At 55.4% G+C, this 22320-nt stretch overlaps 10 protein-coding genes across 10 annotated transcripts; 7 read left to right on the top strand and 3 right to left on the bottom strand.

Annotated features, from left to right (window-relative positions):
- Positions 1–596: 596 nt before the first annotated feature.
- Positions 597–1037, bottom strand: LTHEOB_348 (Cupin RmlC-type; the record flags this gene model as incomplete). The annotated part of the gene is made up of 1 exon (XM_035512407.1): positions 597–1037. One exon carries the CDS (start codon positions 1035–1037, stop codon positions 597–599), a length of 441 nt encoding a protein of 146 aa, XP_035372350.1.
- Positions 1038–1225: 188 nt separating this feature from the next.
- LTHEOB_347 (uncharacterized protein) lies at positions 1226–3307 on the top strand (the record flags this gene model as incomplete). The annotated part of the gene is made up of 6 exons (XM_035512396.1): positions 1226–1281; positions 1447–1474; positions 1522–1601; positions 1650–2032; positions 2081–2967; positions 3017–3307. The coding sequence occupies 6 exons, from the start codon at positions 1226–1228 to the stop codon at positions 3305–3307; spliced, it is 1725 nt and encodes a 574-aa protein (XP_035372349.1).
- Positions 3308–3527: 220 nt separating this feature from the next.
- Positions 3528–4637, top strand: LTHEOB_346 (uncharacterized protein; the record flags this gene model as incomplete). The annotated part of the gene is made up of 1 exon (XM_035512385.1): positions 3528–4637. The coding sequence occupies one exon, from the start codon at positions 3528–3530 to the stop codon at positions 4635–4637; it is 1110 nt and encodes a 369-aa protein (XP_035372348.1).
- A 761-nt stretch (positions 4638–5398) lies between these two features.
- Positions 5399–6241, top strand: LTHEOB_345 (uncharacterized protein; the record flags this gene model as incomplete). The annotated part of the gene is made up of 3 exons (XM_035512374.1): positions 5399–5525; positions 5580–5663; positions 5733–6241. 3 exons carry the CDS (start codon positions 5399–5401, stop codon positions 6239–6241), a joined length of 720 nt encoding a protein of 239 aa, XP_035372347.1.
- An 816-nt stretch (positions 6242–7057) lies between these two features.
- Positions 7058–10933, top strand: LTHEOB_344 (Purine nucleoside phosphorylase; the record flags this gene model as incomplete). The annotated part of the gene is made up of 8 exons (XM_035512363.1): positions 7058–8911; positions 8968–9030; positions 9507–9771; positions 9955–10059; positions 10123–10187; positions 10274–10476; positions 10549–10828; positions 10892–10933. 8 exons carry the CDS (start codon positions 7058–7060, stop codon positions 10931–10933), a joined length of 2877 nt encoding a protein of 958 aa, XP_035372346.1.
- Positions 10934–11391: 458 nt separating this feature from the next.
- LTHEOB_343 (rRNA processing protein fcf2) lies at positions 11392–12300 on the bottom strand (the record flags this gene model as incomplete). Its single annotated transcript, XM_035512352.1, has 2 exons — positions 11392–11778; positions 11977–12300. 2 exons carry the CDS (start codon positions 12298–12300, stop codon positions 11392–11394), a joined length of 711 nt encoding a protein of 236 aa, XP_035372345.1.
- A 1245-nt stretch (positions 12301–13545) lies between these two features.
- On the top strand, positions 13546–14771 carry LTHEOB_342 (CCAAT-binding factor complex subunit protein; the record flags this gene model as incomplete). The annotated part of the gene is made up of 5 exons (XM_035512341.1): positions 13546–13669; positions 13756–13769; positions 13842–13898; positions 13954–14586; positions 14637–14771. The coding sequence occupies 5 exons, from the start codon at positions 13546–13548 to the stop codon at positions 14769–14771; spliced, it is 963 nt and encodes a 320-aa protein (XP_035372344.1).
- An 851-nt stretch (positions 14772–15622) lies between these two features.
- Positions 15623–16998, top strand: LTHEOB_341 (Malate nad-dependent; the record flags this gene model as incomplete). Its single annotated transcript, XM_035512330.1, has 8 exons — positions 15623–15635; positions 15695–15726; positions 15781–15891; positions 15949–16036; positions 16093–16470; positions 16521–16605; positions 16657–16801; positions 16858–16998. The coding sequence occupies 8 exons, from the start codon at positions 15623–15625 to the stop codon at positions 16996–16998; spliced, it is 993 nt and encodes a 330-aa protein (XP_035372343.1).
- A 1271-nt stretch (positions 16999–18269) lies between these two features.
- Positions 18270–19282, bottom strand: LTHEOB_340 (Bet3 family protein; the record flags this gene model as incomplete). Its single annotated transcript, XM_035512319.1, has 3 exons — positions 18270–18401; positions 18504–18720; positions 18930–19282. 3 exons carry the CDS (start codon positions 19280–19282, stop codon positions 18270–18272), a joined length of 702 nt encoding a protein of 233 aa, XP_035372342.1.
- A 414-nt stretch (positions 19283–19696) lies between these two features.
- On the top strand, positions 19697–20671 carry LTHEOB_339 (Ribosomal protein s10p s20e; the record flags this gene model as incomplete). Its single annotated transcript, XM_035512307.1, has 4 exons — positions 19697–19750; positions 19811–19905; positions 19955–19990; positions 20050–20671. The coding sequence occupies 4 exons, from the start codon at positions 19697–19699 to the stop codon at positions 20669–20671; spliced, it is 807 nt and encodes a 268-aa protein (XP_035372341.1).
- Positions 20672–22320: the final 1649 nt, after the last annotated feature.

Genomic DNA, 22320 nt, shown 5'->3' with positions numbered 1-22320 from the left:
TCTCTCATCTGCCAGACGCTCGTAACGTCACATCCACGATACCTGAGCTGGCACACTCAGCCCTGTGAACGCGATTTATCACAGGATCCGGGTGTAGCTGACTCAATCTTGGTATTTCTGAAGTCAAGCTTGCAATAGGTGTAATGCTGCTTGATCGGTGAACTCTCTCAGGCGGTTGCGAACTCAACTCGGCGGTTCATTTACGTGTGTGTTCTGGGTTGAAAAGTCTCCGAAACGCGTACGGCTCTGTAATGCGTCCGTGGTGGCCAGATGGGCAGCATCGCCTCGCTACTTCCTCAGGCTGCAAGCTGTCACATCCGACGTTATTGCGGGTAGCGTCTCCCATCACTCTCAAATTCTCACCATGATTCTTGGGTTAAAACTCAGGCGTCCGCGTACGTAGGTCGGGCTCATCGTCGGCAATTGCGAGAGGGTGCTGGGTCTGGGCGGAGATAGATGAAATGTGCAAGTGTTGAGCGAAAAGTGATGTCACGTTCGCCTTGGGAAGGAGCGGCTGGCTGAAATACGGAAGGAGCAGCCTCGCTTCAGCGCGCGCGCCATCTTTCATGTCGTCAAACCTGCATGCTAATTTACAACTAGAGTTTCGCCTTCGCGGTATCCTGAGCGTGTGAAGAATCTTCACGAAAACGATAGACGACGTCTTCAAAGCTGCCTTCGGGGAAAATGTACAGCCATTTCAGCCTTTCCTCACCACAAAAGACCCCGTGCTCGGCATTGCCCGGGATCCAGATCATCATGCCCTCAGAAACCTTCCGTCTCTTCCCATCAATCTCTACTTCTCCAGCTCCGGCGAGGACATAGTAGATTTCAGCTTGCTCGTGCCGATGGAGGGCAAGTGAGCCGTTCGAAGGACACACTGCAATGCCACCACTGAGCGAGTCGGTTGCGGTAGCTGGCGCAGACAGCAGAGTATGCCAGGTGGTGTTGCCTCGAGCCGACTCGGCAAAGGAGCTTGGTGGCGTCTCGGAGACTTGGTGGGATCGAAGGAACAACGGCTTTTGAGATTTTGTGGCCATGGTCAAGGAATGAGGTGAGAGAGCCTGCCAAAGGAACCCCTTTTATCCACAAAGCAGTGGATGTGTTTTCCTAATGAGGTATTCAGATGCACATCGCCGGGTGGCGAGCTGGTGTGTTCCGAGCCAATGGCGAAGAGCGCCCCGCATCATCTCCGCAAACACAACGCCATCCACCTCGGAATCCAGACATGTCATCGCACGCTGACGGAAGAACCCGTGCCAGACTCGCGTGCGATCGCTGCCGGTAAGCCTGAGCTTGTCTGTATGGAGATGGAAGAGCACCGATTCACCCGTGGCGAAGCAAGAAAAAGGCCAAGTGCCCTGGAGAGCAGCCCGTATGCTCCTTGTGCCGGAGACTGGGCCAGCCCTGCACATATGTGCCAAGAGCGGACAATTTTCGGGACTTCAGAGTCTCCAAATCCCCCGACAGCCGGACGGTGCGTAGCTGCGACTCCGGCCAGGCCAATGCTAACAGGCAGAGCAGCAGGAGGAGCGCTTACGCCGATTGGAGAGCAATCTCGACCGTATCAGTGGCCTGGAGTCAAAGATTGACCAGCTCTTGAGGTAGCTTCCCTGCCATTACCGAGTTGATGACGACATTGACGTGTAAAGTCAACCAATTGGCTCGCCTACGGTCCCAACATGGTCGCACGATGAAGCACCGCTGTCCGAGCTGGGAAATCAACGGCGAGAGCCAGACACTGGTGCTGTGCCGCCAGACCTGCTTGCCTCTATCACTGACATCTACTTCGACCGCTGCGAGTGTCAGCCGCTGCCCTTGTTGGTCCGATCCACCCACTTCCCTGATGAAGTAACCTTTGGGATTGTCGCCGTGGCCGCACGCTACTCCACACATCCATTCTTCAACCAAGAGTCAAGCCCGGAAGTCTTCAATCGAAAGGCTCGCACCATTTTGTTCAAGGCCCTCGAGACCAACGAGGCGACACTGTCAACCATTCAAGCCGCCTGTTTAATCTCCCTTGCAGACTATCTTGGTATGCAGCACATTTCCAACAAGGCTCCGCACGCTAACCATACTTCAGATGGCTTGACTCAACGCGCGAACCTTACGGTTGGCATAGGGATACGCCTTGCATATTCACTGGGGTTTCTGAAACCGAGAGCTCTTGACAACATATCCGAAGACGAAACCATCTCCCGTTGCTGCTGGTCGCTTTTTGCCTTGGAAAAGCTATTCTCTTTAGCATCTGGAGAGCCTGTACCTCTATTGGACGAGAATCATCTGCCGAGATATCCAACCTCACCAGAGGTACCGCCAAGCGCGAGATCCAGTCTTGGTTCAACCTCCGAGACTCTGGTCGACCTCGGCATCATTGCATATTGCCTGCAGCTCACAGTAGTATGGGGCGAAGTAATGAAGCACGTCATGAAACGCAAGCGGTCTGGCACTTCCCAGATTCCCTGGGCTGCAGACTCGGAATACAACCAAATCATGTCTCGGTTCTTGGATTATGAGGCTGTCTCTGTCAACCAACATCGATGGCAGCTTGTAAACTTCCCGCAACAGGAACCGGCCGACCTCAAGACGTACAGATCATACTGGGTTTCGTGGCTGCTCATGCAGTTTCTTTTCCACTCTTGCTTGGCGCTGCTGAACCATCCCGTACTCTTTCTCGCCGGGGGTCCACCGACTTTTGTACAGCTCCCACCGTCATTTGCACAATGCCTCTCAAACCATGCTCAACTCCACTCACGCTGGATAGCCCATTTTGCAGACATTCTCCGCCAGAAGGGCCTCGAGGTCACTGATCCATTTTTGGCATATGGTGCATCCATCGCTGCGACGATCCACGCTTTCTATGCCGGCTCGAAGAACGAGGACGTCTCTCTGCGGGCCAAAAAGGACTTTTTCCTTTGCCTTGAACTGGTGAGAGGACTGAGCGTTAAACTACCTTCTGTTCGGTATCTTGTAAGTCCATCCCTTGATTGTAGAGCGGCATTTGGTGACAGTCCATCAGGTCCACCGTCTTGAGCAGCTGCAACAGAGTAGCCATGCGCTGAATGGCTTGCCCGGTGATCACGAGAATCTGTCTCGAACCACTTACGCAAGCATATTCTGGTCCATCGTACAGTACTCAAACCCGCCCAAGGTTCATGAGAGTGGTCAGAATGATGTGAGCTTCATCGAGCCGCCTTCTCAAGGCCAATTATCCGATGACCTTCTAGCCGACTATCTTGGAATTCTTCCTCCATTCTCTTGCCCGGATCTCGTTCAGTCATTCGATGAGTGGTCAATGGGCAACCTGTAGCTGTGAGCCGGAACTCGGATGCGGAGGCGCTAGTCCGAAATAGGAAACACGGCCCGGATTCCGTGCTGTCCCTTGGCAATAGACCAATTAAGCTACCTCCGGCTGCAAAATCATGAGAAAGACACTGCTTCTTTGAGAAATCCGGTCCGTCCAGTGTGAGATATATGTATGAAGTGTGTCGAGAAAATGTTATTGACCAAGTCCCCTCATTTCGCAGACAATGGCTCCCTCAACACAGCCCAGCAAGGATGATCGCGTCGTTGTCGTGGGCGCGGGAGTCTTTGGCCTTTCAACTGCTCTGGAACTATCCAAGCGTGGATATCGCAACATCACTGTACTCGATCGTTACCCACCTCCAGCCATCGACGGATCCAGCGTAGACATTTCTCGAATCGTCCGGAACGACTACGCTGATCCCATCTACGCTCGTATGGCCAAAGAAGCAATGTCCTTGTGGGAATCCGACTATCCGGAATGGTTCCATCGCTGCGGATCCATCCTTCTGTCTTCAAAGGACAGCAAGTATGTCTCCAAATCCCTGGAGAATCTCAAACAGACATCCCAGACCTACCAGGAGTTCAACGGCACACACGAGCTGAGGAAACTGTTCCGTGGCTTTCAAGGCGACATCCCAGGCATCTCTGGATATGCTAATCCCGTCGGGAGTTGGGTTGATGCTGCAGGATCCATAGGCGCAATGGCCAAAGAGTGTGCCCTCCGCGGAGTGAGCTTTGTGACCGGACCTAAAGGCACTGTGCTCTCGCTGGATACTTCTTCTGATGGGCAGATCCGGGGAGTTGTTACAGCAGATGGACTTGCCATTCCCACCGATCGCCTCGTCGTTGCGACGGGTGCTTGGACAAACCAGCTGGTGGATATGAAGAAATCCGTTGTTGCGGCCGGTCAGCCCGTCGGCTTCATTCAGCTTACTGCGGATGAGGCTCGCCAACTCTACAATGCTCCGGTAATGATCGACTTTGACAACGGATGTTTCACCTTCCCCCCGACGCCAGACACGCATGTGCTCAAGATTGCTCGGCACGGATGGGGTTATGGGAGACCGGTTGAAGTGAGCCTCGGCGGGCGCGACAAGGAGATCGTCTCCTCTCCGGTGCTGGAGCGACGCGGGCGGACGACCTCATTTCTGCCAGCAGATGCGGATGAGGGGTTACGCGACGGACTCAAGAAGTTGTGGCCGAAGTTTGCTGATCGTGCGTGGATCAACACCAGACTCTGCTGGTATTGTGACACGGCCAATGGCGATTTCATCTTCGACAACCATCCGGACTTCCAAGGTGTCTTTGTCGCCACTGGCGGGAGCGGACAGTAAGGCTCTCCCACCCATGTTGTTGATGGAAGCTGACACTACGACAGTGCATTCAAGTTCTTGCCGGTAGTTGGAAAGTATATTGCAGACTGCTTTGAAGGTATAGCTGATGCCGAGTTAAGGGAGAAGTGGGCGTTTAGGAGTGGGACGAGTCCCGATTTCGTTGGGGATGGGAGTAGGGGAGGCCCGAGGCGTCGAATGCTCAGTCCAGCTGAGGTCGCGAAGTTGTGAAGGTTAGGTAGCCCTAAACTTTGCTCTGACACTAAATCCGGTTTTCTGCACTCCCCGCAATCCTTCCCACAAGGCCGCGCGATCTCATTGATTGTTGATAAGCGCGACTAAGAAACGTTAAAGATCGATTGGATAACAGGACTATATAGCAGGCGAATAGGCACTCTTGATCCCTGTATCAGCTCACAGTTCGCCGATCATGGCTGGACGGAAAACCGTGTCAGATGTACGCCCTAATAATGTGACGAGTAGCTAAATAGAGAAAGTGCTGAGATTAGTCACTATAAGCGATGCAGGCAGTTTTGGCCCCCATGTCGGGGACTTGGCCTGCAGTAATTCGTTCTAGGCTGAGGGCTGCAGCCATGGGACCCCTGCTCTGCCGCGCCAAATGGTCCACTCCACGGTTGCGGCTGAGGAAACGCCAAGAACCCCAGCTGGGTCTCCAAGGCCGTGATTAGGCTAAGGGTCCACGGGCCTTTTGTTTCTCTGGTCCGCCCTGAACTCTCTTTTCCTCCCGCACGTCGTCGGTAGCCATGCTGTCCACCAGCGCGCGCGCGTGTGCTGTCGTCCTGCTCGTGCGACTGCTGTGCGTTGTGTCGGCGACGAGCTATATCTCGTCGTTCTCGGATGCTGCTTGCACCCAGCTGCTCAATGAGTGGGGTATGCGCCGGCCCGCCCTTGTGCTGCAGCTCTCGCGCTAACGCCTTGCAACAGACGGTCCAAACGGCTATCCCAATGGCTCGTGTACGAGCATACGCACCAAGGCTCAAGGCCAGGTTGAGAGTTTCATGATCACTGGTTTGGATGAAGGATGTTCTGGTGCCGCCACCCGTTTCTCGCTTTTCCGGCGCTGCTGACCGGACCTAGCCACTCTTTACACCAGTGATGGCGAAGACATGTGCAGCGAAAATGCCATAACTTTCCTGGCCGATGTGCAGACCTGCTACAACTCTTCCTGGGTCTACTACAGCATCGATTCTTGCACGCCAGGCGGCACATCCTACACCCGCCCGTCCAGCTCCGATTCGGGCGATAACAGCACGCTTATCGGTGCAATCGTTGGAGGTGTCATCGGCGGCGTCACGCTTTTGGCACTGATCCTTCTCGTCCCGCTGTTCTTCTGCTTCATCCGGCCGCGGCGAAAACTCCTCCGCGAACAAAAGGCCGCACTTCAAGCCTATGAGCTGCAGCTACAGCAGCAACAAACATCCCCCAATCAATCCAAAGAGCCTTCAGCCTTCCACATCCCCGCAGAACTCGGGCCAGGCCAACCGAAACATGAGCTTCCGGAAACGACAAAATCCCATCCGGTCGAGCTTTCAGGTCCATTCGACCGCAACATGTCGGATGAGGAGAAGGGCCTGCATATGAGATAAGGAAGAAATTCTTCACTCTTTGCAACCATAATTTCCCAGGACAGCATGCTCAACTCACGCCGGCCGCTGAAAACGACGTGCAGACGTAAAGTCCAGGCTTTTGCTGTGCCCTTTATTCGACGAGAAGAGCAGTGAATTCATGAAAGAATGAAGAGGAATCGCATTCGTAATGACGGAAGATTGCTCATGGAAATCGGATTTCCTTAAGATACGGTGATCCTCTTGACTGCAAGACTCTGGGGCCATCGAGTGGGCTAAAATTGTCAGACATGATCTTTGTTGGATAAGATCTGGAGCAGACGGGTATGAACTGACTGTACAGGAAATCACCGGCGAACATGACCTCGCCGTCAGTGTGAGGAGGTATTTGTTCGTTGCGGGGAATTGGAAAATTAACGGGAGGAATCACCAAGTGCCATTTCAATCTTGGCTCTCTAAACCTATGTAGTAGTCTCAGGAACTTACGAGTGTCTGCTGCACCGAAGGACTTTTCAATGGAATTTATCAAGGTCCCCTAAAGTCTATAAATTGATCCAAAGAGGCAGACTTGCACGTGACAGCTCAAGTGAGCGAAATACGGCTTTCATCTGTACGTCAAGTCAATGGAAGGAAGCAGATCATCTACGCATGATAAAGAGGACCTCAAGCTAGTTAGGCGAGTTCTGTCGTCTGATTGGTGCTTTCCACAGCGGCCCAACTCCAAATCTGGCGAATGACGCGTCACCGATAGCAAGTTTGGACAGCAGCTTGGTTATACTTACAATGCCATGTCCCCAGATCCCCGCGAGCCTATGAAGAACATTGTGTTAGCCCATCATGAAGCTCTTCGAGGCATCAGGCCTCATTCTCGGCTTGCTTCATTCTTCAGTCACCTCGGCTCTTGACGGTCGTACCACACCGCCACCTTTGCTAAACTTCTCATCACCTGCACCCTACATCTTCTCCTCTATCAACGGCTTGCTTCAACAATGGTCCAACTCCTTTTTCCCCAACGGCCACACTATCGCAGCCTGCGACATCCCTGCACACACATTGCTGTATCATGGCCGGCACGACGCGGACTTGCCACCTAGTCCGGAATGGCTGGCTTTCGATGTCGAAATGGCCTACGGTATAATGGGCAATCTTCCGGACTCGCGCATGTTGACGTATCGCACCACGCGGGCGGTCAAGTGCTTGTACTTTGACGGCATGTCAGCCAACCTGATGAGCGACGGCGTCGAGTCCCAGATGACCTTCTTATACGGCGATAGTGAAAGCATCCCATCTCGTCCGCACCCGGGAAGGCCGGGAAGAGGGCCACCGCGGCACGGTCCACCTCCAGAAGATGAGCCAGGACACGGCGACGGGGGACGGCCTCCATTTGGACACTGGAATCCTTTGGACGATGAATACTTCCGTGCCGAGGGGTTGTGCCGGTGGATCAAAGAGAACGAACTCGGCGGTCAAGGATGGGGCTTGGAAGGCATTGTACGGATGAACGCTGGGTTTGAGCTGATATGGTGCGATTTTGACTCGCCGTCGCTCCGGCTAATGTCGAATCTGAACGTATCGGCGCCGCGGATCCAGATGGAAAAGCGGACGACATTGGGAGAGTATGCACGGCAGCAACTGCTTGACTTAGCTACTGACCAAACGATCCTGAAAGGGGCAGCCAACGCCCATGAATCAGACTCCAAAGAAGGCCCGCATGGCCCAGGAATGACTGACCCCAGCGAACCGTTCCGCGGTGTCGCAAATTGGATGTGGTTCACCGCCGCAGCCCGACGATATGGCTTCAGCGGTAGTTCTGGGACGGGAACCGGGCGAGGTGAAGCTCGGGTCACGATTAACACCTGCGGTATCTTCACCTTCTATGACCCCGGCTTGGAAGACCACGATCGAGCGCGCATCGAGGACGAGCGAGCGTATCTAAACATTTCCGACCATGGGAGCTGGCACAGTCCGGAGCACGCTGAGACACGAGCTGTCGCCCTCGAGCAATTATTGCGACGGAGACGCTCGCATCGGCCTAACCACGTCAGCCAGAGTGATGGAAAATACATGAAAGATGCCATGGAACGGAGGATGCACGCTGTTGCTAAAAGTGACGGCGGCTTTTGCAGCAACATTGATTGGAAACTCAGCATGGAAGAAGTAGTCACCTTCTACGGAGCGAACCTCCGTAACCTGCTTCAAACGCTCGAAGAGATTCCGGAACCGTCGGAAAAGCACTGGCTCACCGTCCGCGAATGGTTGGAATCAGTGCGCGTGCTGACACACTGGTTCATGATGCCCTTTCTGGAGTATCCGCGCGGACCTTACACCAATGAGTCTTTGAAAGTTGACTTCGATTTCGATTCTCCGATGATGCAGGAAGCAATGGAGAGATGTCAAGGTCAATACGGTGCTGATGACATAAAGGAGCTTGGGGACGGCGAGAAGTTGCTTTCCTGGTCAATCGACGAAACGCTGGGCGGAATATGCCGTGTGCTTTTCAAGGTTGGACTGGAAGTGGAGTATGAGTGGCTGTCGTACTACAATCTGGATCCTGAGAAGCACGGCGATGACTCTTGCGAACAGCCTGTTCTGGGTACAGGACGCGAATGGAAGATGGCGGTCGAAGAACTGATGGCGTGGCTCGGATGGGTGGAACAATGGACGGGGTGTGAAGGTCCTTGTGGGCAAAATGTGAGTCCGTATATGGCCAGTGGTCGTTTCCCGACGCTAACAGATGGATGTCGCAGGAAATCTGCTATATACCAATGTGGCCTGCCATGTCCAACGGCATTCGAAGCCCCCGAAACTTTGTAAAGGAAGAGAGACGTCCTGGACCGCCGGGATGGGATATGGAAAGGCACCTATGGCAGCCTTATTGTACAGATGTATCAACATGGATGCACCCAGAGGCGAACGCAGAGCTTTGAGACAGGAATTTGCGCCGTAACGTCGTTACTAGATATCATTCCAGTAGACTAGAGATGATTTGACGTTGGCCAGGGCAAATTTGCGAGGTTCGGTGAAGAAATGTGGTGGTTGAGTGAAAAGTTGTGGTGGCTGACTGCTGGGCCATTTGTTGCGGCAACGACTAAACGGCCGGCGGCCAGCCTGCGGTGACCGGCGGTCTCCTCCGGCAGGCGCACATCCCACCTTCCGTATTGACCCAGCTCCAACGCTAACCACTCTACCTCGGCGTCTTGGCTATACTTCAAAAGCTCACCAGCGCCCACGCCAAACTGCTTGCAACCCACAGCTGATACGTGCTGCCGCACTTACTTTTCCACAGGTCGCCCTTCAATTCCACCCCGCCTACCCCGCCAAACCGCTCCCCGCCATGTCCTCCGATAACGTCGTTGCTGCTCCAGGCGCCGTATACAAGCGCGCCACCGAGACTGCTCAGTTCCTCAAGGAGAACGTGCCTGCTGAGCTGAGAAGTCCCAAGGTCGCCATCGTCTGTGGTTCGGGTCTTGGCGGCCTGGCCGAAACCATCCACAAGGAACCTGTATATGCGACGCCATACGCCAACATTCCCAACTTTCCCCAGAGCACCGGTGCGTGAATGTCCCCTGCAGCTCCGTCATCACCGAGCTCCTGTCGAAGATTGGAAAGACAACAGGATATCTACGGAGAGGAAGATGCGAGAAGCGAATATTGATGCGGCATGTTGGAGAGTATAGTTGCTGGACATGCGGGAAAGCTCGTTTTTGGCTTGATCGGGCCCGCTAAGCTGCCAGTCGTCCTGCTTGTCGGCCGCGCCCACTTCTACGAGGGCCACGCCATGGACATGGTCACCTTTGCTACGCGTGTCTGCAAGGTTCTTGGCGTGGAAACCATGATCGGTTCGTTCTGTCTCCCGCGTCTTGTCCTTGAATGTCTATCTCTAATATGCTTGAGATATGTAGTGACAAACGCTGCTGGTGGCCTCAACCCCGAATACGCTGTTGGCGACATCGTGTGCTTGAACGATGTAAGAAAACCTCTTGGCTCTGCATTGCCAACCTCCCCGCCATGCTCGGTCAGTCACAAGTGTGCAGCAAGACTGATAAACAACAGCACCTCAACTTCGTCGGTCTTGCCGGTTTCCACTCCCTCCGTGGCCCCAACGCCGACGAATTCGGTCCTCGTTTCCCACCACTCTCCGATGCCTACGACCTTGAGCTACGCCAACGTGTGCACAAGGCTTGGAAGAAGCTTGGTCTGGACAAGACTCAGCGAAAGCTGCATGAAGGCGTGTATGCCTTCGTTACCGGCCCCAGGTAAGTTATGCGTACGGAGAGAACCAGTCTGCTCTCGAACGCAAGCGTTGGCTGACGCCAAGGCAATCCCAGTTACGAAACGCGAGCTGAGTGTCGCCTGTTGCGCACCCTGGGTGCTGATGTCGTGGGCATGTCGACGGTACCCGAGATTGTTGTTGCTAGGCACTGTGGCATCAGGGTTCTTGCATTCAGCTTGGTCACCAACAAGGCTGTGCTCGAGGCTGGTCCTCGCGGTGACGACCCTGCCATCCAAGACATGAACAAGGCTGAGCTGGATGCCTACTTGAGCAAAGGCAAAGCGAATCACGAAGAAGTTCTCGAAGCTGGCAGAGAGGCTGCCAAAGACATGCAGGTAAGCTTTTCTCCGATGAGGTGGCATTTTCATTGTTTCAGCTGTGCTGACACTCCGTTTCAGGAGCTGGTGAAGCAAGTTCTATCTGATCTGGGCGCTGCATAAGGTAGCGAACATGGCTAGAGGCTATGCAATATGCGCTTGGGGGCCTTTGTCCCCATTGGCCTGGTGATCTCCCGGCGAGCAGGGTTGGGCATGACGCAGGGGTTGTCACAATGCGCCCAGCACAGCAGGCAGCAAAGATTTGAGCCCTCGGTTCCCCGCCAATGACGCTGCACTCTCCCTACGTGGATAGTCGAAGCAACATGCGGACGTAATGTAAGCTTTGAAATCGTACAAATACATCCAGACATTGGATCAAACTACCCACGTGGCTAGGGTGCAAGGTCTCTGGTGAAAGGGGTGAAGGTCAAGTTCTTTGCGACCCGCTGTGTTAGCGTCAGGTGACTGCAATGGGTGTGCTGAGTGAGGCTGTAACTAAACAGTCACTAGGACGCCGGTAATCATGAGCCGACACACACCCTGGAAGTGTAATTTTAATGTGTGAGCAACAGTCACCAGAATCAACCCTTGGAGATTTTGCCAGACTTCCTCATGGCCTTCACGGCCTTGTAGTGAGCCTTTTTGCCGCTCGTCTTCTTGGTCTGGATCTCGCCGTATTTTCTCTCGAACCTGCCCGAGCTCTTCTCCTGCTCGAGTACCTCTTCGACAAAAGTCTTCTTGCGATCCTTCTTCTGCAGACGAGCGCTGAAGTATTCAGTGGGGCCCTCGACGATGGTACCGACCTGCGAATACTCCGGAACGAAGTCTTTGCTGTTCTCCTTCTTGTAATGACGGTGGGGATCAAGCACGTTGCGCATCTTCAACAGCTGGAGGTCTCTCTTCAGCTCTGGAGTAAGCTCCGTCTTGGGCAAGTTGAACCACCGCTCTCCTGCAGTAGCCTTCTTCTCCTGTGTAAAGCCGAATCAGCATGGTTCGGGTGACGAACGTTAAGATGAAGCGGGTGAAAAGGTGTGCCGTCAGAGTAACTATGAATATAACTCTCAGTGGTGCAGGGAAAGTCCAAGACGGACTTTCGTGTCTGCTCAAGGAGAAAGATTGGGAATATTTTCCTCATAGGCGGTGCTGTGTGGAGGAGCGTGACGTACCTCTATTTTCCTCTTCTTGACAGCGACAGGATCCTCGACCTTCCGGATGTGGTTTGCCAATGCACGCTGCTGGTCATCGAGCAAGCGGGACGGATCCACGCGGGCAACCTCGCCGTTCATCTGGACGTAGGGAGCAGGGAGGCCGGGGGTATTGAGTCGGGGCAGCTTGATGTCGAGGGCGGAGGGAATCTGCGCCAGGGCGCCCGACGTGTCCTTCTCACGCGCTCTGACCTCAGCCTGCTTCAGCAGCATCTCGATCTGCTCGTCGGAGAGCTCGTCATCCTCCGCGAGGCCATGGGTGACTGGATGCGTTGGCACGTCCATGTTGGGCGGGCGGGTGCATGTGAGGGATCGCGAAAAAAAGTTCAGGACGGACAGGGCAAAAACGCGTCTTGGGCGGGGCGGAAAAACAGGGGTGCCGAGGCCGGGGTTCAGGCGGCGGCATTGGAAGAAGCAGCCAGAGCTCCGCCCTCCAGCACATGCAGCCATCTCTGAACGATCGCCATCACTCCACCGCGCCCCTCTGCATCGCAGTGATCCTCGATTCGCGAGGCCGTTGAGGCAGTCTAGCCCTCTCGAATGATGACATGCAAAATTTTCAAGCCGGGCCAACGCATCGCGGAGCCTGAGCATGCAGGAGGCGCGTCGAATCAGCGTGCGGGGGGCGCCATGGACCTGTGCCTACGAGCCAGTGACGTGCGGTCCTGGGGATCCGTCGAGGCTGAGAGCAGCGCATCGCCTGTTTCGCCCTGCCTTTCTCCGTAGCAATGGCAGGTGTGATAGTGATTTCAGCGGCATGGCTGAGTTGTCTTGTTGACGTCGCCGCGGCGGCACGGCTCGCGCGAGGTTAAGTAGCAGCGCGGTGCTCGTGGGCGATCTCTGCCGCAATTGCCAAAAAGCCATCAGTCGTGCCAGCCTCCCAGATCCGCCCGTCACAAGACGTCACCTGCGTACCGATAGGCCCGGAGCCACAGCCAGCCCCGACGCGCCAGCGCTCCCTCGCAGCGCATGCCAGCCTGTTCCCAGCTCCCAGCTCCCAGTTCCCAGCTACCAGCTTCCCCGCGGGCAGCAAGTGTTGCAGCTAGGAGATCGCGCACGTAGCGCACCCGTGGTTCGCCAGCGTCACAGCTCCCCCAGCCCAAGCCACACCCGATTCGCTGGCCGCCCGCTCCACCAGGGACGAGCTTGAGCCTTGAGCATCGGCCAACGCGTGCGCCAGAGAGCAACAGTAAACACCTCCAGCCGCACGCCGTCAACACCGCGCAAAGCAGCTCTCGCATTGCCGCCCAGCAAGCGCGCGAACCTTGGTGCCTCCGATCGTCGGCTTGCCTTCCCCACTTCCGTTTCTTTTGTGCCAACTTTGGCGTCACCGCATCTCTGACGGCTCCGCGCGTGCCTGCAACACCCACCCATCGCCTCTCCATCACCGCGCAACTCCACTCTCTCCGGCGAATCAATTCGAGCCTGACGCGCCTGCCCTGCACCCGCGTCCCCAGAGACCCGCAGACGCTCCTTCCCAAAGCGCATGCGACGAGCCTTGCCGCCATCGCGCGCGTACCCGCCTTAGCCATGGATCCCACAAATCTCCAAGGCCATGGCCAGCAGCAGAAGCTGCGCCAGAACTCCGCGCCTCGCCGGTACGACGGCCAGAACGGCAACCCGCTCTACGACCCTGCGAATGGCGGCCACTATGGTAAGTCGCAGCTTCCACCCTGCACAAGTCGTTGGGCAACCGGCCCGGCTCGCACCCAACTCTCTTGCTAACGCGCGACCTCACAGGTGCAAGTGCCAGCGTACGTCCTCCGTTTGCCCTGTCCGGGCTTCCACCAGCTCTGGCCGAGCTCGTTAGCTGATTTTTGGTTCAGATAGCCGCGCAGGGACACGCTCCGGATCCGCAAGTCTTCACTGGTCAATGGGCAAACGTACGGCCAACCCGCCTCCCCCCGTGTGCGAGCTGTGCTTCTAACCCGGTTGCAGGTCAACCAAGGCCTCACCGGCCAATACCGCGACATCCTCAACACGTACTGGCAGCAGCAAGTGACGAAGCTCGAGACGGACGAACATGACTACAAGCTCCACCAGCTGCCGCTAGCGCGGATAAAGAAGGTCATGAAAGCAGACCCCGAGGTTAAGATGATTTCGGCCGAGGCCCCGATACTGTTCGCCAAGGGCTGTGACATCTTCATCACGGAGCTGACGATGCGCGCCTGGATACACGCGGAGGAAAATAAGCGCAGGACGCTGCAGCGCTCGGACATTGCGTCGGCTCTGGCCAAGTCGGACATGTTCGACTTCCTGATCGACATTGTGCCGCGCGAGGAGGCATCGTCGCACAAGCGGAGCGGCGGGCAGAGCAGCGCAGCGCAAGCCTCGGCCAACGCGCAGGCACAGCCTGGCGCAGTCCAGCAGCAGACGGGCATGCACCCGCCACCGCACCCCATGGCGCCGCCAGACTACGGCATGGCGCAACACATACAGGAGCCCGACTACCGCGCTCAGCAGCAGGGCATGTTTGCGCCGGCGGTGCAGAACGACCCGGGGGCATATGGGCAACCGACACAGCAGATGTTTGACCCGTCCATCTACGGGGGCTACCAGATGCCGCAACAGGTAAATCGGCCATGATGCCTTGTCCAGACGTCTTCTGACTGCCCTTCCAGCAGATGTACTCTGTCGGCGGTCAACGGGCCCCAGACCCGACTGGGGCAGGGGATCCAAGTCACACCTATGGGGCGCACGACCCTGGTGAGGGCGACGCTGATGCGGAAGGAGACAGGGAAGACTACGTGGCGTAGTGTGTGCTTCGGCTTCATGTCACGTATATTTCGTAGCTGTTTGTGTATGTCTGCGGCCCTTCTAATGATTGCTATTCGCGAGGAGCGAGATTGGACCTTTCGGTTTGCATTCAGGCGGCATTGGTTACTTGGCTTGCAGCCCCGTACGCAGGGCATGTGCAAAGCATAGGGACGGTGGCTGATTTTGACGGCGGGTTTGCTTTCGGCAGGGAGGACGGGCATCGGGAAGTCCAGCCGGCAGGTCGGCGTAGAAGGGGAGCAGGCGTTTCCATCTCTGTAAGGCGGTCAAGATTGCTTTCTGCTCAGCGTGCCCGCCCGTGAATTCCATGCAGAGACACATTGCCGGCACAGGTGCCCGAATCATTCCGAAGAGTGGCAGGCCAGCGAGCTTCGCCGAGGCATTCGCGGGCCTGGACGAGCCCTCGATGACGTGCGTGTGAGAGGGGAGGGTGGGTATATAGCACGAGCAAGCCCCGCCAGTACGGATTGTCCACAAGGATTCAGCGCGGCTGACAGAGTTCCAAGCTACCCAGGTTGGTGTTGCCCGACTTCCCCGTCTTGCCAATCTCGTGCATCCCGTTGGTTGGCTGCTGTCGCGACCAGGGGTCCCTCTCCGCCTCGCGTCCCCCCGCCGTCCGTGCTTCGTTAACCCCTCCACCCGTCTCGTCTCAACAGACAAAGTCGCTCGGGATCTACTCTCCGACTCCAGTTCCTCCACAGCTCCTGCCCCAAGCATCTACCCCTCTCGACCCTCCACAGAAAGTGCGTCTTCGTCTGCGCGCCGTCTTCACTCACCTCGAAGCTAATCTGCCCTACGATCAAGCTCTCCGCGCACCCTTACATCCGGCAAAATGGTGAAAGCAGGTGGGGCTCCCCAGAGCTTCCGTGCGACCCGCGCAGAGCTTGCAAGCTGACCGTCACAGTCGTCGCTGGTGCCTCTGGCGGTATTGGCCAGGTGAGTGCACCCATCCTTTGATGCATTTCGCGTCGCTGACCTTGCTCCGCGCAGCCTCTGTCGCTTCTTCTGAAGGCTTCGCCGCTCATTGACGAGCTCGCTCTCTACGATGTCGTCAACACGCCTGGCGTCGCTACTGACTTGTCCCACATCTCTTCGCCTGCCGTACGTCCGCAACCCAGCCCCCACACACACATACAGAGTGCTTATGCTGTGAGCTAGAAAACCACCGGCTACCTGCCCAAGGACGATGGCATGAAGAAGGCCTTCACGGGTGCCGATATCGTCGTCATTCCGGCTGGAATTCCCCGTAAGGAGTCGCGGAGAAAGCACTGTGGGGCCAACATGAGACTGACTCTGCTTTAGGCAAGCCTGGCATGACCCGTGACGACCTCTTCAAGATCAACGCCGGTATCGTGCGCGATCTCATCCAGGGCGTCGCAGAGAACGCCCCTGATGCCTTCATCCTTGTCATCTCCAACCCCGTCAACTCCACCGTGCCCATTGCCGCCGAGGTGCTGAAGCGCGCGGGCAAGTTCAACCCCAAGAAGCTCTTCGGCGTCACCACCCTCGATGTCGTCCGTGCCCAGACCTTCGTTGCCGACATTATCGGCGAGAAGAACCCCCAGAACCTGGCCATTCCCGTTGTCGGTGGCCACTCTGGCGAGACCATCGTCCCGCTCTTCACCCAGGCCCAGCCCAGCGTTAACATTCCTGCTGATAAGCTCGATGCTCTCGTCAACCGTAAGTCATTTACGTAATCACGCTCGACCATCAGCTGATATGATGCGCAGGTGTCCAGTTCGGCGGTGACGAGGTTGTGAAGGCCAAGGATGGTGCCGGATCTGCCACTCTTTCCATGGCTTTTGCCGGCTTCCGGTAAGCTGTCGCCCAATCCTTCTGTCGCGTTCCTTGTTGACCCCGCTCCAGTTTCGCCGAGAAGATCCTCCAGGCCGTCAAGGGTCAGAGCGGGATCATTGAGCCCACTTTCGTCTACCTCCCCGGTGTCGAGGGCGGTGATGCCATTGCCAAGGTGACCGGCACCGAATTCTTCGCTGCCCCGGTCGAGCTCGGCGTAAGTGGACCAACAGGTACTTTCTTTCGAAGATGATACTGACTTTCCGGTTTTAGCCCGATGGTGCCAAGAGGATCATCGATGTGGTTAGCAAGGCCAATGACTACGAGAAGAAGCTGCTCGAGGTCGCGTACAAGGGTCTCAAGACCAACATCGACAAGGGCGTCGAGTTTGTCGTCAACCCTCCTCCCAAGTGAGTGGCAACCCCTCTTGCGACCCCTTACTGTTTTCCTCTGAAGAGATGGAAGCGGCAATGCGTCGACTTGGAACGAATTTCCCTTTTGCAGAACCCTAGAATGGCTAATGTATGGGAGCTGATTTTCCGGGCAGATAGGTTGTGATTTGACACAACCTTCTCAAACGAAATTCGGTATGACAGTGAAGCGAAGACCATGCAAGGGTGCGATACAAGGGGCATCTATAAAAGAAAACCAATATCCTGAGAGATGATTAGCACGTTAGGCGCAGCATGGCTATTATGAACATGGAATGGAATTGATTGTAAGGCACGCCGCCTTCATAAAGGGCAATACTGGTGGTGATTCTTCTACTCTATGTTCGCCGTGGAGGGTATGTTTAGTAGTAAAATGCCAACGCATTAAACAGAAGATGAGTGTGAAGAAGACATGCCCGTTAAATCCGAGGGAAAAAGTGTGGGGAGGGAGAAACGCCGACGCTATGAAGGGAAAAGTCACGGTTCCAGGACTCAACTCCAGGAGCTCCCTCCATCCTTTATATAGAGGACGGGTATGCGGCCGCAAAGGCTCCGGTCAGCGCGCCCGAGTGTGGCCTGAGAGCCACTCGCCCAATACAATGCCTGCACGGCGGGTTTAAATTTGCTCCACTTGCGGTTTTTGTGTGTTTTCGCTGTATCGCTCCCCACGCATTCCGATATCTCCCGGTTAGCCCCCGCATCTGCCGCTACGATACCTGACTGCCCCTTGTCTCCACGTGAGAGCAGCGGCTGAGATACGCATACGCGCCGTCGGCTAAGACCTTTCCCGTCTCGATCATTGCATTTCATCATCGTTTGGTGGTTGGATTGGTGGTGCCTGGTCCGGGGGGAGCGGGAGAAAGAAAGGGTCGGTTCGCTTAGTATTGCAACACGGTCGGGGGCAGTTGAAGCTTTTGTCCAGGACGCTTTCGTTGTTGAGACTATCGCACATTTACGTCTCTACGAACGCTCCAAACAATTCCCCACGTTGCAATTATGCCCTGTTGCAATACTAAGTGAACCGAGCTTGGAGGGATCGCGGCCTTTTCGGACGAGCGGATTATTCGGCGCGGGCCGAGGTGACATCACTCCCTCCCCGAGCTGTTACAAGTAGTAGTTCTCCGTAGCTGCTGCTGCTGTGGTTGCCTGTCCATACCAGAGACCGCTTTCGACACCGATCCAGTTCCCTATCCTGTTGCAGCGTCGTCTCCGAAAGGGGCGGTGCCATTGTTCGAGGAAGAAGGCGATCAGCGACTATGACTTGGCGCCTTGAGTGCGGATTTGGAATGTTGCGCCAGGAAGGCCTGTCGATTCCGCCGTGACAGTCGCGAGGATTCCCATGCTGGCAAGTGCGCCGCGGATGAGACCAGCGGGGAAGTAGAGGAACTGCTTTCGTTAGCGCGCTGCCCGTTTTGGGATCTTTGACTACCTTTCCACCGTCTTCTCGAACGGGACAGTAGCGATTGAGGAGTTGGAATTGGAGCTTACCGGTTGGGCTTTTGCAGTCACAATGTTGTCGCCGATTCCCCTTTCCAGGCTCATCTTGGTGAGGGGCTTGAAGTGTTGGTCGGTGAGGACGTAAATGCCGCGATGATTGGTCTTCAAATTATCGATTTGCTTGCGGAAGACAAGGGTCCAAAGGTCTTTGCACAGAAATTTGATGACATCGAGGGTTTCGCTGAAGCGCGGTTTGTCGCGAGAGAAGCTGTGGAAATGTTAGTTCGTGATTGCGTGGTGGAGAGCTTGATTGAGTATGAGGAGAGGCGGCGCATGTGCAAGAGCAGATGGATGGTGAGGGGATTGCCCAAGATCAACGCAGCAAAGCATCCTTGCGCTTCATCTTCAATTGCACGGTCCCTTGTACGGACTTCATGCCCCCGAGCTTGACCCAATCGAGCAGCAAAACAGACATACCGTTCAGTTATGCCCAGACCCACGCGATAGCCCAGTGTCTCTAAGCGATATAATACGGCATCCTTGTAGTCTTCCTCCTCCGCGCTGCCCACAGCGGCGCCCTCAGGTATCCTTGGAGTGGTCCCGCTCTTGGGTGTACCGCCATTCGTAATTGTGACAGCTGACGCTCTCCGACCCGCCGTGACGGTTGGATTACCAGGCGTCACGTATTCCTCCTCGCGTGCAGCCAGCTCGGCAGCCATACGGTAGGCCATGGGTACCAGCTCGATTAACAGGAAGTCCATGACCGAGGAGTTGATGTAGCCTGCGCCCGGCTCGTTCGAAGTGGGCGGGGGTTGCGCTTCGTATGACATGGTGGGTTATTATTATCTTAGAAACAAAAAAATCGTGCTGGCGCGTGCCGCGGGAAGCTCAACGCCTGGGACGTTTGCGAGCTATCTCGGAGCTAGGACGTGGGGGACTGATCGCAGGAGTGTCGGTCGATGACAGTCCTGGTCGAATTTGCGGCAAGCGGATGATTGTTCAGGGGACCGAGCGCGAAGTTAAAGTGCTCTGAGGGCGCCGGACCTGGGGTCGGTGTTGGAGTTTGAACTGGATCTGGGGAGAGGGTCCGGGAGGCTGACGTTGCGGTGCGGGAAGCGGACGGAGGTGCGCGGCAACAACTTTCTCGTGCCAGCAGCGGCGGGCGGTGAGAGGGAAATTGTGCGGATCACCGCGATCCAAGCTCGCACGACTTCGCGAGCATCCACCAACCCGCCCATCGCACCATGGCTGCCCCCGCATACGTCAGGTCGCCCTTCGGCGCCCTGAAGAGAGTCAAGGTCGGCATTGGCGCATCATCATGGCCGCTCCGGCTCCAGAAGTGCTGAACTGCCGTCCAGATATCACCTTCGACGGCCGTGCCGTGTCAGCGCCTCTACAACACCACGCTCGAGGCCTTCAGGTTATCCAACATCGATGTGGAAGAGACTGCAAAGTAGGAATCTAGTGATGCTGCCACACAGTCCCTTGCTGATCCAATCCAGGAAGCGCGGCATCCCGATGCCTCCCACCGAAGAAGTGTAAGACAAGCACCGCCGAATCGCTACTCGAACAGCACCGCAATCTGACAAACCGCAAGCCGCGACATGACCGACGCGACAAAAGAGGCGCTAAAGGAGCTCCGCCAGCCGCGTAACGTTGAAGCCATCTTCAAGCGGCCGCTTCGCCGCCCCGCACAATACGGCATTCCCGTCTGCGACCTGCAGCTTCGTACCTTCAGCGTGCGCAACATGGAGTTCTTCGCCGACTTCGCCATGCGCGCTGCCTACTACCTCGGCCTGCCCGCCAAGGGCCCCATCCCGTTGCCCCGCAAGATCGAGCGCTGGACCGTGCCGCGCGCCAACTTCGTCTTCAAGAAGTCGCAGGAGAACTTTGAGCGCATCACCCTGCGCCGCCTGATCCAGATCCAGGATGGAGACCCAGAGACTGTCAAGCTGTGGCTAGCTTTCCTTCAAAAGCACCAGTACCACGGTGTCGGTATGAAAGCCAATATTTTTGACTTTGAGAAGCTGGATGTCGGCAAGGCTATGGATGAGCAGGCACAGAAGGAGAAGGAACTGGTGAATGAGGCTTGGAAGGGCTTCGGTCGGAGGAAGGACGCACCCGAGCAGCCTGAGGAACTACTTGAGATTATCAACGCGGAGCCAGTGAGGAAGGCGGGTACGGATATGCCCATGGGCAGGACCGCGTGGGACAAATAAAAAAGAATACCCTCCCGAGATTGTAATGATACTGTAGATATACGGCGCAGGGGCAAGCGGTAGTTTGAAAACGGATAAGTACCTCCATCTTCACTACTACGATATTTGAGTTGCAGGGGAATGCCAGGCAAATGGGACGGAGGCATGCAACGTGGTTGCCTTCAGCTCCAATCGCACTAAATCTGCAAGCTGGGCTCGAATTGAGCCATTTGCGCAGCGGGATGTCATTGGTACAAGAGGCTGCTCATAGATATGCCGTTATCACGCACTATCTTTTGGTCAAATCAACATTGGTCCAGAATTGATCTCGTGATCGTAAAAAGGTATGGAGGATATGCAGCACTCATGTAACACATAGCATGAAAGATTGTCTATTATCTATGCTAGTACTGCACATCTATGCTTAGGAGCGGGCGGTCACTGCTCGTATCTATCTATTGTTGACTGTGAACACTTTGTCGACGGCCGCCGTAAAGGCCGACAGTTTCAACACCATGCCAAGTCTATCACGATAATCTCAATCTCTGCCGATCAACAGCTCCACTCCCAACCGCAACAGTCAATCAAAAGGCAAGATAGCATACAGCAAAGGACTTGGTCAGCAAATGTGATCTTTGTGGGCTCAGGCAGGCGTGGCATATCTAAAGTACTAGCAATGCATCGTGCACGTAGAGTGGACCTCAGAATCAGCAACATCATCATATATCACGTATCACCAGATGCATAAGAAGTCAGTGGAAAGACAAGGCAGCCAGACCCATGCCACAAGGATACCAGAGCCGAGCACCATTATCTATCCAGTACTATATACTCCCAAACCACCAAACCGCCCAACCACCTTAGAGTATAGCCCAGAGCTCTGTTTGCCCAGAAGACCTCAACCTCTCACTCTCTCCAACTATTTTCTGTAATTCTTTAATCTTTTTTTTTTGTATTTTTCTCCTTCTTTCTATGTGTTTTTGTGTTTTTCTGTTCTATATACAAGTGAAAGTGAAAGTGCAGGGGAATTTGGTACGGAACGCCCAAAGGAATTAGGGTATCTAGCTATGATGAAAGAACGCCAAAGGAAAGAGGGTATCTAAGTATAGTGAAAGTGCAAGGAAGGAAAACGAAAGCTATATATAGTGAAAGTGCAAGGAATAGGAAACGAGAGCTACATAGTGTGAGAGTGCAAGGAATGGGAAACGAGAGCTATATAGAGTGAAAGTGCAAACGCAAAACAGAACGAGGGATATAGTGCAGTGAATGTGTAGAAGAAAAGACAAAACGAAAGTGTATGATGTATCGGAACGCCCAAATGGAACAGGGAAAGATGAATGTCATAACGCCGAAACGCCAAACTCCATACAAATGAAACAATGCCTAGGAAACCAAATCACGCCGAAACGCCCAAACGCCAGGGAAAGCAAGACGGGGAAAACAAGAGGGGAAAAAAAGAAAGAAGAAAGGAAAAGAAACGAGCGACCACTTACCTACCACACCAAACCCATATACCTCTCTGGCGCCTGCGGCGCCGGCGACGACGTGAAGGGGTGGCGGCTGGGGAGCTCGGCCTCGTATTCGGCCGGCGTGTAGCGGGTAAACCCGCGCGGAAGGGAGGAAGGGGGGGAGGAGGCCGCCGATGCGGCGACGGGACGAGGCGGCTCGGA

This window comes from Lasiodiplodia theobromae (assembly GCF_012971845.1).
Source record: "Lasiodiplodia theobromae strain AM2As chromosome Unknown scaffold_1, whole genome shotgun sequence".
Taxonomy (NCBI): domain Eukaryota; kingdom Fungi; phylum Ascomycota; class Dothideomycetes; order Botryosphaeriales; family Botryosphaeriaceae; genus Lasiodiplodia; species Lasiodiplodia theobromae.
This window is presented reverse-complemented; position numbering and strand designations above follow the sequence as displayed.